General features: G+C 34.1%; 1 protein-coding gene across 13 annotated transcripts in view; it reads right to left on the reverse strand.

Annotated features, from left to right (window-relative positions):
- Phc3 (polyhomeotic homolog 3) overlaps positions 1–15,987 on the reverse strand; it is a 79,902-nt gene that overhangs the window by 38,828 nt on the left and 25,087 nt on the right. For 9 of the 13 annotated variants that reach the window (XR_013436633.1, XR_002484746.3, XM_078043623.1 and 6 more), the window contains exons 5-7: positions 10,924–11,082; positions 8,848–8,946; positions 2,117–2,363 (exon numbers count right to left, since the gene is read on the reverse strand). Coding sequence is in view for 11 of the 13 variants with exons in the window: in XM_078043623.1 (XP_077899749.1) it covers positions 2,117–2,363; positions 8,848–8,946; positions 10,924–11,082 (505 nt within the window). In the remaining 2 variants the exon portion in view is untranslated. The remainder of the gene's footprint in view (positions 1–2,116; positions 2,364–8,847; positions 8,947–10,923; positions 11,083–15,987) is intronic. The other 4 variants (XM_040270078.2, XM_040270076.2, XM_078043626.1 and 1 more) reach the window with 2 other exon arrangements.

Raw genomic sequence — 15,987 nt, forward strand, 5'->3', positions numbered from 1 at the left:
TTTGGTTAATGTAAATAAGATCTGAATCTGGAACTGAAAGTGACCTGAGACTCTGTCAGTCTGGGTTATTACCTACATAAAATATTGCCCTGGTAACAGTAAAGATAATTAACAAACTACCAACCAAAGAGGAAAGAGTAAGTTGCAACTTGCAACCAGGTATTGGTTAAGAGGACCTAATAATCCAAAAGTAAACCTCCTTGCTTGAACTAAACCTAAGAGTTCCCAACTGAGACACAAAGAAAGAGAGAGAGAGAGAGGGGGGGGGGGAGGGAGGGAGGGAGGGAGGGAGGGAGGGAGGGAGGGAGATATCCCACATTTCTCTAAAGAGAGTACTCTAACTGGAAAAAAAATCAGAATTTTCAACATAATCTATCAAAAAGTACAGGAATCATCCAGGTACAATGGTATATGCTTATAATCCCAACAACTTAGGAGATGTGGCAGGAGGATTGCAAGTTCAAGGCCAGCCTCTTAAGGAGGCCCTCAGCAACTCGGCAAAACTCTGTCTCAAAGTAAAAAATAAAAATGGCTGGGGATGCTGCTCAGTGGTTAAGCTCCCCTGAGTTCAACCCCCAGTATCAAAAAAAAAAAAGGTAATACAGAAACACTCAATATTATATCTCCCCTTAAGGACTTTATTATCTAGTAGAGAAGCTAAGATCAATAATTATATAGGTAACTATAAAAGAAAAAAGAACCATAAAAGAGCACAAAATGTTACAAGTATTCAGTGAGGAGAAATTTTTAACCAGAGAAATCAGATCAATCCAAAATTCTGACATTTGGTGAAGTAGTGAATGATGTTAAATTTAACATAGAGGAAAAATGAAATGAAAATAGAAATAGATGTAAGTAGGAAAAAAAGCAAACTTCAATAGTGTAGAAAAACTTTCTAAAAAGTAAAGCAGTTAGTGGGGGCACATGCCTGGAATCCCAGGAGACTAAGGCAGGAATATCCTAAGTTTGAGACTGGCCCTGGCAACTTAGTACCCTGTCTCAAAATAGAAAGAAAAAAAAATAGTAATTGTTTTTTAAAGGGACTGAGGATATAGCTCAACAATAGAGCACCCAGTACTGCAAAGAAGGGAAAAAAGAAAAAAAAAAAAAAGATAAAACCAGAAACAGAAACAGAAAGATGATGCTTAATGAGATTGTTGGAACAAAGGATTTTTTTTATGAAGTATCTAGCCTAGTGCATCTTTTTCATACATACATAATAAATAACAGTTATACTGCTGTCGAAAATATGTAGATATGTTAAGAATAGGGAAGACCTAACATGCTCGAGAAGCAAAGGATCAGCATGAAAAGATAAAACATGCTACGGTAACTATTAAACAAGGTCAGGAACAGGTTAAAAAAAAAGATGGGCTCATAAGCAAATGGTATTGATCTTAAGAAGAAAGTAGGTAACACTTTATCTTATTAGAAGTGAAGGAAGCTCAATCCTAAAAAATACTGAGATGAATGTAAGAGATAGGAAGCTCACACTGGATGGGATGGCCCCAACATTTTCAGTATAAGAACCATGAGGCAAGGTTATCTGTAGAAAGAGGAAGCACAGGTGAGCTTTAAAGCTTGACATGAATGAAAGTGACTTAGCCAATTCCCTGACATCTTTCTCCCAGATGAAATCAGAGAGGGGAGAAAAAAAAAAAAAAACAACATAGTAAGGAAAATAACTTTCCTTATTTGCATAGTCTTCATTTTTGGAAAGTGACAAATTCTTCCCATAGATGACTTTAAACAGAATAACATATTTGCTTTTTTAGAAGCTTTTAAATTTGTTCCACTAAAATATAATAAACTATAGGCAACATAGTAAGCAAATCTCTTTTAAAAGCTAAAAGATTTTATTTCTACAAGGAGAGACCAGCACACAATAAAGACATTAGTCAACCATCAATTAACAAAGAATGTCTATTTTACTGTTATAATTTGTTTTAGCTATTGGGCTTTTTAAATCTATCCTTTTAAAAAGCTACATAGAGAGATGGTCTTTTAAAATGTCATTTTAAAATGTCATTCTTATTCAAGTAGTAGACATCTTTGTTTTTGCTCTGTCTGCTAAGAAAATAAACAAAGCAAGTATAAAATAAAAGTTTTATCCTACCTGGTGCTATTAACTGGTGAATACTTGATGTCCTGGTGACAGCTGTGCTTCGTGATTCCAGACTTGGACTTTCTCCTTTCTTATTACTTTCTGGAGAAGGATCTCGTTGGCTGATTTTAGAACTGGTCACTGTTGTTTTGTTATGGCAAATTGTCAATGACTGAGTTTGACTAGTGCTTTTTGGTGGACCATTCTGTGAGCTAGATAACACACCCAACTTCTGGCTGCGTAATGTTAAATTCTGAACCTAAGAATCACATAACAGAAAATAAGGATGAAATCAGATGACTTTGATGTGGTAATCATTACAACAATGACAACACATTTATATTATATTATACTTGTCACACATTCCAAGTACTTAAAACAAGTGGTTAATCCTGAATAAAAGGAGAATTATTCTAAGTAATCACATCTTAAATATCATGTGGTAATTTTTAAAAAGATGTAAGGGGCAGGGGTAAGGGGAGAGAAAGGGAAGGGAGGGATTTAATAATGCAGAGGAAGGATGAATCATGAAAGACTAAATGACAACAGATTGTGAGTGTGTGGGTGGTTATATCTCAAATGGACTATGAATATGAGGAAACTACTCTGTAACATACAACATTAAAAGTGACCAGCTCTAACTACAGAGACTGTAAGGGGATACTAATCTTGTAAGAAGGAAAATTAATTCATCAAATCACCTACCCCATTGTGATATTTGTTAAGAGCATTTTCAGAAACTCTTTTTTTAATTTAGTTAAATGTTGTTGCTGTTATTGAACACTCATTGCCTCTGAGAACTAGTTCTCAGGAACTGAAAAAATTGTGCATGGTTTGTGTGATAGCTCCTACTTGGGGCTATTCTACATATACTATATGTGGATGGAGGCAAGGATTATCCCAATTACTCTCACCTGAGATTTATAACATTCCAAACAGCAAGGCAGAAAGTAAGCTGCCTAACTTCTTGCTTATCTGGAATAAATATACCAAATACATTTAGTGCTAGCACTGGTCCTGAGAAGGAAACTGAAGTAAAAGAAATTGCAAAGTGACAAAGCAAATAACATACTGCTGCTTTATAAATAATTGTTTTTCAGTTTCATGTGTGCCCTTTTTCTCAAAATACATCATTAATTGATGCTTAAAGGCTATATTTCTTCTGTCTAAGTTCCAATGTAATGTTCAGTCAACAGCAGGTACTGAAAAAATGTTCATGTTAGGAAGTCTAAGTTTTAATCAATTCTATTCTAAGCTACTGAAAGAATTTTCTAAGTGAAACTATATGGAACATCTGATTTTTCTCAAATATTTAGTTATCAATGTTAATATAATGGACTAATAACCACTGTATTATTAAAGTTTAATACAAAAATAAAATCACCAATGCAGGTATTTCTCAGACTGGTACTCAAACCCTTCACAATCTAGACCCAAATCATTTTGTGCTGCATTTTCTATTTCTCCAGCCCACAATTCTCACATTCTTGCCAAACTGTTCTGTTCCCCATTCCAAACATATCTAGCACTTCCTTCATTCCCCCACAAACTCCTCTTGCCTAAATGCCAATCCACCTCAAAGTTATCTCCTGATAACTTTCTTCCAAGCCTAATAAAATCCCATTCATGCTCCTAGAGAAATAACCCCAAAGCCCTTTGTTGGAAAACAATTTTTTCCCTTTCCTCTAAAAGGATTTTTCCATAGAATTAGGATCATATTGGCCTACAGCACAATGTCTAGCTTACTTTAGAATTATTAATGTATGTGTCTGTGAAATACTGTGACTATAGCTAATAGGCTCTCATCTCTAACATTCCTTTTATAAAAAATTAAAAAAAATTTTTTTTTTTTAGTTGTAGTTGGACACAATACCTTTATTTTATGTTTATGTGGTGCTGAGGATCGAACTCAGGACCTCACAGGTGCCAGATGAGCATTCTACCACTGAGCCACAACTCCAGCCCAACATTCTTTTTTGTACTCCCTAAACACTTTCAGGGTTTAAACATATCAGAAACTTCACAAATCTCAGGTATTCTCCTATATCTGATTTTGAAATACATCTTACATAGCGTTTTTCTTTCAGTATACTCAGTTCTCAGGCTAACAATGAAATCTGTTCATATATACCCCCAAAACCTCAACAAGTATCTGATGGAGGCACAACAGACAATATAGAATCTATGTTAGCTGTAAATAATCTATAAAATAGACTATGCAAAAATGATAACCAAAGGGTAAATAATCATCTGAAAATCTTGAGAGCATTCCTTGAAGTGAAAAGCATATTCACAATAAATGAGGATTTGACACAATGAATCCTAAAACCTGCACCACATCCATTTCTAGAGTACATTTTAATTTTCCCGTTGTTTCTGAATTCTGCAAGAAAATACATGTGTATATATATATATATATTTTTTTTTATTTTTTTTTAGTATTTGGCAGACACAACATCTTTGTTTGTATGTGGTGCTGACGATTGAACCCGGGCCGCACACATGCAGGCGAGCGCGCTACCACTTGAGCCACATCCCCAGCCCATGTGTATATATTTATATACAGTGCTATATATATGTGTCTGGGTGGGTGGGTGGGGTGTGTGTGTGTATGTGTATAAAAAAAATTATACATAAATCCCAACCATGTAAACTATATTGCCAAAACATATAATCTAGCTGTTAATAGACCACATATTCAGATTTCCTTGACAGAGCTTGGTTTTGGGGGAGAAAAAAAATCCATCCCAAGACAAGGCACTCTATATCCAATTTTCATTTCACCTGAACCTTTCCTATTATCAAACGAGGGAAACATTCTGATTTTGAGTCTAATTTTGCATTAAGTATTTTTGCTAATTTTCACACCTTACATTTTTATAGTGAGTCTCCACTGCCAAAATGCTCTCACATCAGTTATTTAATTCAAATCAAACAAATGCTGTAGAAATTATCATAGCATACTATCATTGCAAGGTAACTAAGAAATTAAGAGTCAGTGTCACAGTGCTGGCAACAAAACTGAGTTTCTAGCTTTTAAATTCTAGCTACTTTTTATCTGTATGGCCACAGAGCAGAGACTGGGACACAAATGTTTATAAAAAAGAAACCATATATATATATATATATATATATATATATATATATATATATATATATAATATGAATGGATTTTATTAATTTCTATATCAAATTGTATAGTATAGTACTTATCAGATTCAGATTTAACAATTCTAAGCAGAGATTAATGCTGATGGGAAAGACTGTTTATAATTTCCAAAATCCAAATTTTAAAAACCCTTAACTATTACTACATCAACTACACACTGCCTACCTATTGTGGACAAATTTTATACAAGGTACATCTTAATGGCTGTCACCTTTTCATTCCCCAGATACCCTTGGTAAATGAAATTTCTTATTCCTCCCTCTCTCTCTCTCTATATATATATACATCTTTTGCCCTATAATATCTTTCTAAAATTATTTTTTCTTTTTGCATGATAGAAGGACTGGAGCACTTAAAATAATAAATAAGGGTAAGATATCCCAAATTTCTCATTTTTAATAGTATATTATAAAAACTATCTAATGCTGAGGAAAAATTAAATGCTATATTGATTTTTGTAGCTTAAAATATTAAAATAAAACTTCAAATATTTATCAATTATAAATACAACTTTTTTAAAAACTGCAAATATAATTTTAAAACTCAGAGTAAGGGGCTGGGGCTGTAGCTCAGTGGCACAGCACTTGCCTAACACGTGTGAGGCACAGGTTTGATTCTTAGCACCACATAAAAACAAACAAATAAAATGAAGGCATTCTGTCCATCTACAATTGCAAAAAAAAAAAAAATTAAATCAGAGTAGAGCAGAAATTTTCCAAAACAGTTCTAAACTTGAGGAAAGTTACCCTCAGTGTTAAAAAGCCTTAGCTTCACCTACCACTGTTAGCCTTATTCACTGCCCTTTCCAAAGCCCAGCAAAGAAAAAAAAAAAAAATTTGTCAAGAGATTCCTAAAGGTCAATCCAGTTCTCTAGTTCCTTGAAAGCACATTCTTGAATTAAGACAGATCATCACACAGACCACATCAAACTGGACTCAAAGACCACTTTTTATTTACTTATTTGTTTAATACATGGTCTTGCTATACTGTCTAGGCTGGCCTTGCATTCACAAACCTCCTGCCTTAGCATCCTGAATACCTGGGATTATACTTTAATAAACTAATTTGACTATACTCACATTAAAGATGTTGTAAAGCCTGTTACAGTGGTGCATACCTATAATTCCATCAATTTAGGAGGCCAAGGCAGAAGAATTCCAAATTCAAGGTCAGCCTCAGCAACTTTGAGAACTTGTCTCAAAATAAAAAACTTTAAAAGGGGGCTCGGGATACGGTTCAGTGGTAAAGGGTCCCTGGTTAATTCCTCAGTGCTATGCCACACACACGCACAATCTCACACACACATTCCTAAGATTTTTTCTTCATGAGAACTCATAAACAAATTGTGTTCTAGAGAGCATGTTAAAAAACAATTGTGTTTTCCCAAGCAACTGGTTTCTTTTACCTTGAGAACCATAAATCCTTTAAGTGGTTGTGTTTCTCTCTTTACTACTAGCTACTTAAAATCCAAGAACCAACTTTATATTCATTTTCAGACAATGTAGAACAAAAATAGTAATTGGTACTATATGATATTGTATAGCAGGTACTATGAGCTAAGTACTTTTTGATTGTTGTCACATTTATTCCTTGTAACAACCCTGAGTTAAACTGACTACCATCTTCATACACTCATGTGAAAACTAGCCTTTATTACTAAAAAAAAATAATATACAGAGGTAATATGGAAAATACCAAAGAACTACCTCATGGTTTTTATTACTAGAGATTAAGATCCTTATAATAAACATCCACTTTTGCCATAAGGAGTCTAAAACATTTACTATGAAAAATAACAAAATTGTATCAAAGTAATATTCTACTCAATTATTTAAACTTCATTCACTCTAAATCATTTTTACCAAATATATTGAGATGTCGTTTATGTACAATGAAATGAATGAACCAGTTCTAGGAGTTACATACACACAGTATAACCACTGCCCTGATCAAGATGTAAAACATTTCCATCATCATAAAAGTTGACTCATACCCTTTCCCAATCTCCCCACCTTCTGCCCCAAATACCACTCACTAATCTGATTTCCTTTATTATGGATAGTTTTGCCTGTTTTAGATTTTCATACAAATGAAATCACAGAGGATATACTCTTTTTGCCTAGACTTCTGCTAAACATGTTTCTGAGATGCAGCAGTAGTTCATTCCTTTCTTCTTTTTGAGTAGTGTTCCACTGTATGAATTTAGAACAACAATTTTTTTACCCATTCAGTTTTTGAAGGACATTGTTATTTTCAGTTTGGAGTTTTTCTGAATTGAGCTATCAAGAACTTTAAAAGTTTATGTCTTTATGTAGATGTATGTTTTCATATTTTTCATGGAAAACATCTAGGAAGAGAGCTGCTGGGTCATATGTTAAATGTATATTTAACTATATAAGGAGCTACCAATTTTTTTCCTCAAAATGGTTGTACTTTTTTATTTTACATTTTCACCAGCAATGCATGAGTCTGGTTGCTCCACATTCTCACCAACATGTGGCCATTCTATTAAGTGTATGGTAATACTCACAATGGTTTTGATTTAAATTTCTATAATTATTATGATTCTGAGAATTTTTTCAGGTGCTTACTGGTCTTTTGTGAAACGTCTCCAAATCTTTTGCCATTTGTTTTTGTTTGATTTTTTTTTTTTTTTTGGCACTGAGGATTAAACCCAGGGGCATTGTACCACTGAGCTACATTCCCTAGCCCTATATTTTCAGACACAGTCCTGCTACATTGCCAATGTGGGTCTCAAACTTGTGATTCTCCTGCCCTTAGAACTTAATTATTAAGTTATAAACATACTTTGTATATTCTGGGTACAAGTCTTTTGTCAGATGCCTGTATTATGAATATTTTCCCTCCATCTGTGGCTTGCCTCTTCACTTTTTTAAGGAAGTCTTTTAAGGAATCATTTTTAATTCTAATAAAGTAATGCTCATGATTTGATGAGTACAAAAGAACTTATCATTATTTTCTTTTATGATTAGTGTTTTTGTGTATCCTATCTAAAAAGGCCTTGTCTACCCTGGATTTGTAGATATTCTCCTGATTTCTTCTAGATGTTTAAGTTTTTGCTTTTATCTTTAAGTCTGCATGCTTCTTCTAGCTTACTTTTATGAGTGGTGTAAGGAGAAAGGTAGGTTTATTTTCCCATGGCATCAAATAAAGGAATATTCTACTTTTTTAAATTTAAAATTTGCCCAATTTAATTGATTTTTAAATCTAAAATCCATCATTCACCCTGATTTATTTCACAGTTGCCTGAAGATGAATCTGCAAAAAATAAAGTCACATATAATAAGAAAAATCTACAATAAATCTAAAAATGTCATTAGCATAACTCTCATAAATGAATGTCAGACAACCTAAATATCTGTTTAATTGTATTATAATTTCTACAAAACAAAAAAAATTTCTTGGAATTCTTATTGTATCTTATAAAATTTCAATCTGAAATGCATGACAAAGAGCTCTGAAACCATCAGTAGTTGAACTACAAATGCAATGCTTATCTTTAACCTAAAAATCCAGACCTCAAGTACCACATTATGAAGCTAGACAAGCTCACCTGAGTAGCTGCAGACTGACAGGAAGATGACGATGACGACGAGACAACAGGAATGTCAGACTGTACAGCAGCCACAGTGGTAGCGGGTGTGAAAATCAGCTGTACAGACAGAAAACCAAAAAAATACTCTAAGACAAAAGAACATGTCCCACACACAATGTATAGCAGGCAAGAGAGACTGAAATTTATGACATAAAGACAATGCAGTTTAGGAATATCTCCTAAGCAAAACATTTTACATGACAAAGGGAAGTTTCTGATAATAGAGAACTCAAAAAAAAAAATCAAACGGTTTTGAAAGAGCTCATGATTTGATGAGTACAAAAATAAATCAGTGTTCAAAGAAGAAAATATATTTTGGTAATATGAAATTCTCAAACCAAATTTTGTCCCAAATAAGCTGTCATACTTAATTTTTCTCCCAGTTCAAACTACAATCTCAGGATCCCTAAAATGGGAAATTAAAGCAGACAACTATAATTACTATTTTGGGACACAAATTAAATTTCAGTGAAAAACATGAAAAGAAACACTAAAAAGTTTCTTCAGTCCTCTTTACCACGAGCATAATTATGCCACACGCTAGACTATAACATTTCTCTCAGCTAGAGAAGATCTAAAGGACAAACCTAGGTTTCTTTTGATTTAAAAACTATTTGTAAAGAAATATTCTAAATGTAAATGCCACAATATGTTAAAATAGAACAAAAGAGCTTCACATCAAAAGAAGAAAAAAAAGGAAATCATACTCAATTCATTCACTCATCACCATCTCTTTCAAAATTTTAACGTTAAACAAATGTCATTAATTTCTAAGGCAATATAATTCACTCACATTATCTAACTCAATTTAGTAACTTATGACAGTTGCTTCAAAGAATGTATAAATATATTATTTCAAGATTATTTTAAGGACTATTCAGTTCTTCACTGCTATTTAAATTAAACAACCAATTATGGGATCTTTTGAAACTTCTTTAGTCTTTCACTAAACTTAAGTGAATTTAACAACAAAGTATAACTTTCACATAAAGATATTTTATTTAATTTATGAAACAAACATCCTGGAAACACTAACCCAAAGAGAAGATATTCCATTTATTCTGAGCCATACGAACTATCAATTTTAGAGGTCAAAAATGGCCAAATGCAACCATTTAAAATGGTTCTGCCCTATTTTAAAGTAACATTATTACCTAAAGAAGATATCATGAGGGGACCCAGAAATATGGTAATACTTCGAATAATCTGTGATTAACAGGTTAGTCATATCATTATTTACTGTTAGAAATGTGACTGCAAACTTCCTTTCCAATTTTAGGTGGTGAACTGGGGATCCAGAAATACACAAAAAAGTACATTAGGGCCAAAGCTTTTGTCTAGCTTCCTGTAAAGACATCAAATAAAATATATGTCAACCATTTCTACATTCCTTAAAGAAGTTCAACAATTAAATTAGAAAAAACAGTATGTACCCAATCACAGAATACCAAATTGACATTCCTGTGTTAATTTAAAAAAAAAATCAAAGTAAGCCTAATAATACAACCACACAGAATTTGAGATGGGAATAACCAAAGCTAAGATTCATCTGGTAAATTAAAGGCACTCCAATATGATATCAGACAGTCCCAGGATATAACCTCTTACTTATGGCTAATAATGAGGCTTTTAACACTTCTAACTATTTCACCAAATCTAACATGTCAAAAATATATAATAATTTATGTACCATTGTAAGTAGTAATTATTAAGTGTAAGATAAAATGCAATTTCAGAAATGTTAAAATGTGAAAATAGTTTTTGAAACTGGTAAACTTATTATTAAAAAATACCATTCTTACGTCATAGAATCTGTTAGCTTCCCAAAGTTAACAAATATTATCTATTACCAAGAAGTATTATTAATTCAAATTAGAATTTTTGTAACTTTCATGAATGTATAAGAAACTGATCATATACACAAAATTGTTAGGCACTATCTTAAATATTAAAAATTCCTCATTGCATCAAATCAAGAAACATTTGGTCTCTAAGTCCTTGAACACTGAGGGACTTTGGTAGCTCGTATCTTACCATTTGAGCTCGGAGATACATTTGAGCTTGGCTCGCCGTTAGAGTAGGGGAGGTACTCCCTAATAACATAGTCTGTTGGGTAATACTGCCGCTGGTAGAACTGGAAGCCTGGGAACGGCTTATTAACTGTGCAGGTGTAGGAGAAGTGGAGAGGTTGATCTAAGGAAGAAAACATATTATGTCAAAAAGTCTTCAATTTCTAGCCTAAATTTTTACTAAATTTCACCAAGCTGTAGTTAGGCAATCAGTGGTATAAACTGTGTCTAGGGAACCCAAAAGAGATCTTTTTTTTCAATACCAGGTATTGAATCCAGGGGTGCTTAAACACTAAGCCACATTCCCTGCCCCTTTTTTATTTAGAAAAAGGGTCTCACTGAGTTGCTTAGGGCCCAGCTAAATTGTTGGGGCTGGCTTTGAACTTAGAATCCTCCTGACTTAGCTGCCAAGCTGCCATCCCACCCAGCAGAGACCTTTATCTTTGACAGACTTCTGACTTTGAGCAATTATTTGTACCTTTGCAATCAACAGCATGGACTGGTTAGTAATTGGCACAATTTTTAAGGATATCTGCATTGTGTTTAAATAAGATCCAATATCTTAAAATATCATTTCTACTACCTCCCAAAAATTAGAGTTAAAGTTCTACTATTTTAAAATTTCACATAAAACAATCTAATCATTAATTTATGCTTTTTTGTCAAATTCACATTTTGAGGAGTTTCTAAAGTGAACAAAGATTAAAACACAGATAATCCACTAACATACATAAAAACATAGAGATGAAATATAAAGTTTTAACTTACATGCTCTCAGAGCAGAAGAAAACACAATAACCACTTGTTTTTAAATATGGGGGAAAATCCTGAATATTGGTTATGAAATTAAACTATAATCACTACTTTATAAAGTTTAAAACTGCTTTTTGGAATAAATTAGTGTATGGTCAATCTCTAGGGAAAGGCGATGGGATGGGACTGGTATAGGAACAAGGCAAAAGAAGACACATACACCTATTTTTATCTTTCTAATTTTAGCTCACAACCACATATCTATCACCCATTTAAAAAATAAATATTTTCAAAAAGAGAATAATATAATTCAACCTCAAATCCTTTTTTTTTTTTCTCAGTACTAGAGATCAAACCCAGGATCTCACAATGCTAGGCATACACTCTACCACAGAGCTATACCCCCAGCCCTTTTCAAAAAGAAGGAAGGGAGAAGGAAATTCACAAGTGCCAGAAAAAAATTCAAAACTACACAGTGGTGCACGTCTGTAATCCCAGTGACTCGGGACGTTGAGGCAGGAGGATAGTGAGTTCCAAACCAGGCTCAGCAACTTAGCAAGACCCTAAGCAACTCAGTGAGACCCCATCTCTAAATAAAACACAAAAAGAAGGGCTGGGGATGTGGCTCAAGTGTTTAAGTACTCCTAGATTCAATCCCTGGAGAGAGAGAGAGAGAGAGAGAAAGAGAGAGAGAAAGAAAGAAACACAAAGCCAGAGATAAAAGCTCCAGCTGACTCCCAAGGCAGTCTACAGGAGTATGTTGGGGCTATGCAGACAAAATACCCAAAATTTTGAGACAATATCCTGAAAAGGGCTGGTCAGTATGTGAAAAGGGAACTGAAAAAGCTCCACTCATGCCTCACACCTGGCCTGCTCATACTGGAGGGATGCAGGGAGGAACCTATGAGAATCAAAACTCCAGGCTTGTACAATGTAAGAATCCAAATTTATGATTCCTGTGTAGTTTCACAACCCACCCTAATAGATTAGCATCTAGGGTCTAGTTCCCAGAGCGGGGTGGGGCAAGATGGTGGAAGAGGACTCTCCAGTCATCACCCCTCTGAAGAACCATCAATTTGAATGACTATTCATGCATGAAATTTCCTTCACAAAAGCTAAAGAAATCTGGTAAGAGATCTCAGTATCTGGTTATAGCATAATAATAAGAAAAGACACACTGAAGAAGATAGGAAGAACGCTTTTATATTACTTATGTCACCCCTCCCCCAGTTGTAAGCAGCAGCACAGCATGGATAGAAATACCATCTGCTTGGGGAAAGAAGAGGTCGGAATCATAGGACTTTGCTTGGACTTCAGTATTGGGCCTCCAATAGTAAAACCCATCACCAGGCAGACTTTGACAGCCCTTGACCTCCATGCTGATACCCAGACTGAGCCTATAGACACATTGAAGAGGGTAGGAAGAACACTTTTATATTATTGGTATCAGATGGTAACTCTGTAAAGGTCTTGTGTTGTAGCCCACCAGCACCAAGTTACTGAAAAAGCCTTGAGTTCAGTACAGATCTCAGTTGCAGGTTTATCTCAGCAACAGTAGGTTTCTGGTATCCCCCAGTGCTGAATTAGCTTCAGCAATCATAGGACTCCAATCCAGTGTTGAGCCAGCCTCAGAAGTCACAGGATATCAGCCCACTCTGCACCGGTCATGCAATCCAGGGCTTATGGCCATAACTACCACAGCTGCAGTCATCATGGGTTTAGGGATTGCTATTGAAGGACATTCCCCAAAAATGCCAGAGTACAAGGCTGGGATAAGTCCCTACTTATTTGATGCAGACCAGAATCAAAAACAATCAGGGAAATAACATCACCAAGCGGACAAAAGTTGCCAGTGATTGAACTTAATAAGATGGAGACATATGAATGGCCTGACCAAGAATTAAAAATAGCTATTTTAAGGAAGCTCTATAAACAACAACAAAAAGGTCAGAAATTTATCACAGAAATTTAAAAGACCAATTGATTTAAAAAAACAAACAAACACAAATCCTAAAAAATACAATAGATGAAAAAAATGCAACAGAGCATCAATAGTAGAACTGATCAAGCAAAATAATGGGTAAACCCAAAGACGGATATTCGAAAATATACAGAGGAGAAAAGAAAAAATAAATAAAAGAAATGCTCCAAGAGTACAGAATTTATGGGACGGCATCAAAAGAACACATGCATAAATCATTTGTATTCAAGAGGGACTACAAAAAAAGAGAAATAGGTTATATCCCAGCATGGTGGTGACACCTATAATCCACCACCAACTTGGGAGGCTGAGGCAAGAGGATCACAAGTTCAAAGCCAGTGTCAGCAACTTAGGGTGGGGATATAGCTCTGATAGAACATCCCTTTGTTCAATCCCCAGAAATTAAATATCCAGGTACAGAAAGGTCTAAAATCTCCAACAATATTTACTCCAAATTTAAGACTATCCCATGATATAGTTTAATCACACTGTCAAAGACTAAAGATAAAGAGAGGATTTTGAACAGTAAGATAAAAGTAAACTATATATAAAGGAGTTACAATGTGACTAGTAACAAACTTCTCAGTAGAAATTTTATAAGAAAGGGGGAAAGTGGGATCCTATATTCAAAGTGTTAAAGACAAAAAAGTGCCAATCAAGAAGACTGTGGTGGGGTGGCTAGGGTTGTGGCTCAGTGGTAGAGCTCTTGCCTCGCATGCATGAGGCACTGGGATAGATCCTCAGCACCACATAAAAATAAGTAAAATAAAGATATTGTGTACATCTACAACTAAAAAAATATTTTAAAAAAAGAAGACTGTACCCAGAAAAACTCTCCTCTGTTACCACCAGAACTGTCTTACAATAAAATTTAAAGGGAATTTGAAAGTATAAAACTCACTGGTAAAAAGACACATACCATCTATCAAGATGAAATTATTTTTAAAAAAATAGAAAATCTGAACAGACCAGTAATAAGGAAATTGAATCAGTAATAAAAAGTCTGTCATCAAAGAAAAACCAAGGACCTTATGACTTCACTGCTGAATCTGAATAATACCAATTCCTTCCCAAACTATTCCCAAAAAACTGAAGAGAAGGTAATACTTCTAAATTCATTCTACAAGGTCAGTATTACCTTGACACCAAAACCACATATGGACACAACAAATAAAGAAAACTAGGCCACTATCCCTGATTAACAAAGATGCAAAAATCTCAACAAAATACTAGCAAACTGAATACAGTAGCACATTAAAAAGATCATTCACCATAATCAAGTGAGATTCGTCCCAGGGTTCAATATACACAAATCAATAAATGTGGCACAACACATTAACAGAATTAAAGACAAAAACTGTATAATCATTTCAACCGATCCAGGAAGTGTATTTTGATCCAGGAAGAAAAAAATATGTGACAAAATTCAACATCCCTTTATAATAAAAACTTTCAAGAAATTAGGTATAGATGTAATGTACCTCAACACAATAATAGATAATACATGACAAACCCACAGCAATGACCCACAGCCATTCACATGATAGTGAATGGGAATAAACAAAAGCTTTTTCTCCAAGATTTATAACAAGACAAAGATGCCCACTTTGCCACTTATACCCAACACAATAATGGAAGTCTTACCCACAGCAACAAAGCAAGAGAAAGAAATAAAGGGTATCCAAATCAGAAAGGAAGAAGCCAAATTATTACTATTTGCAATAACATGGTCTTAAATAGAGAAAATACTTTAAAACTCTATCAAAAAATATTAAATCTAATAAATGAATTCAATGAAGTTATAGGATATGAATTAGACATATAAAATCAGTAATATTTCTATATACTATCTAATTAACAATAGCTACAAGAAATGAAGTATTTAGGAATAAATTTAACCAAGGAAGTGAAAGACCTCTACACTAAAAATTATAAAATCTGAAACTATGAAACCACCAGAAGAAAACAGGGAAAGAATTCTAAGATATGGGTATGGGAGCTGACTTTTTGGATATGACCTCAAAAGTATAGACAACAAAAGCAAAATACACTAATAGGATCACAAACTAAAAGCTTTTACCCAAAAAAGAAACAAACAACAGAATGCAGAGACAACCTACAGAACAAGAGAAAACACTTTACTTGCAAATTACACATCTGGTAAGAGATTAATCCAAAATACATAAGTAACTCAAAACAACTCAACAGTAAACATTTGATTAAGTAATCCGGCTTAAAAGAGGACAAAGGACTTGAATAAACATTTCTTGAAAGAAGACATACAAATGGCCAGGA

The sequence above is a fragment of the Ictidomys tridecemlineatus genome, chromosome 3 (assembly GCF_052094955.1).
Source record: "Ictidomys tridecemlineatus isolate mIctTri1 chromosome 3, mIctTri1.hap1, whole genome shotgun sequence".
Classification (NCBI taxonomy): Eukaryota; Metazoa; Chordata; class Mammalia; order Rodentia; family Sciuridae; genus Ictidomys; species Ictidomys tridecemlineatus.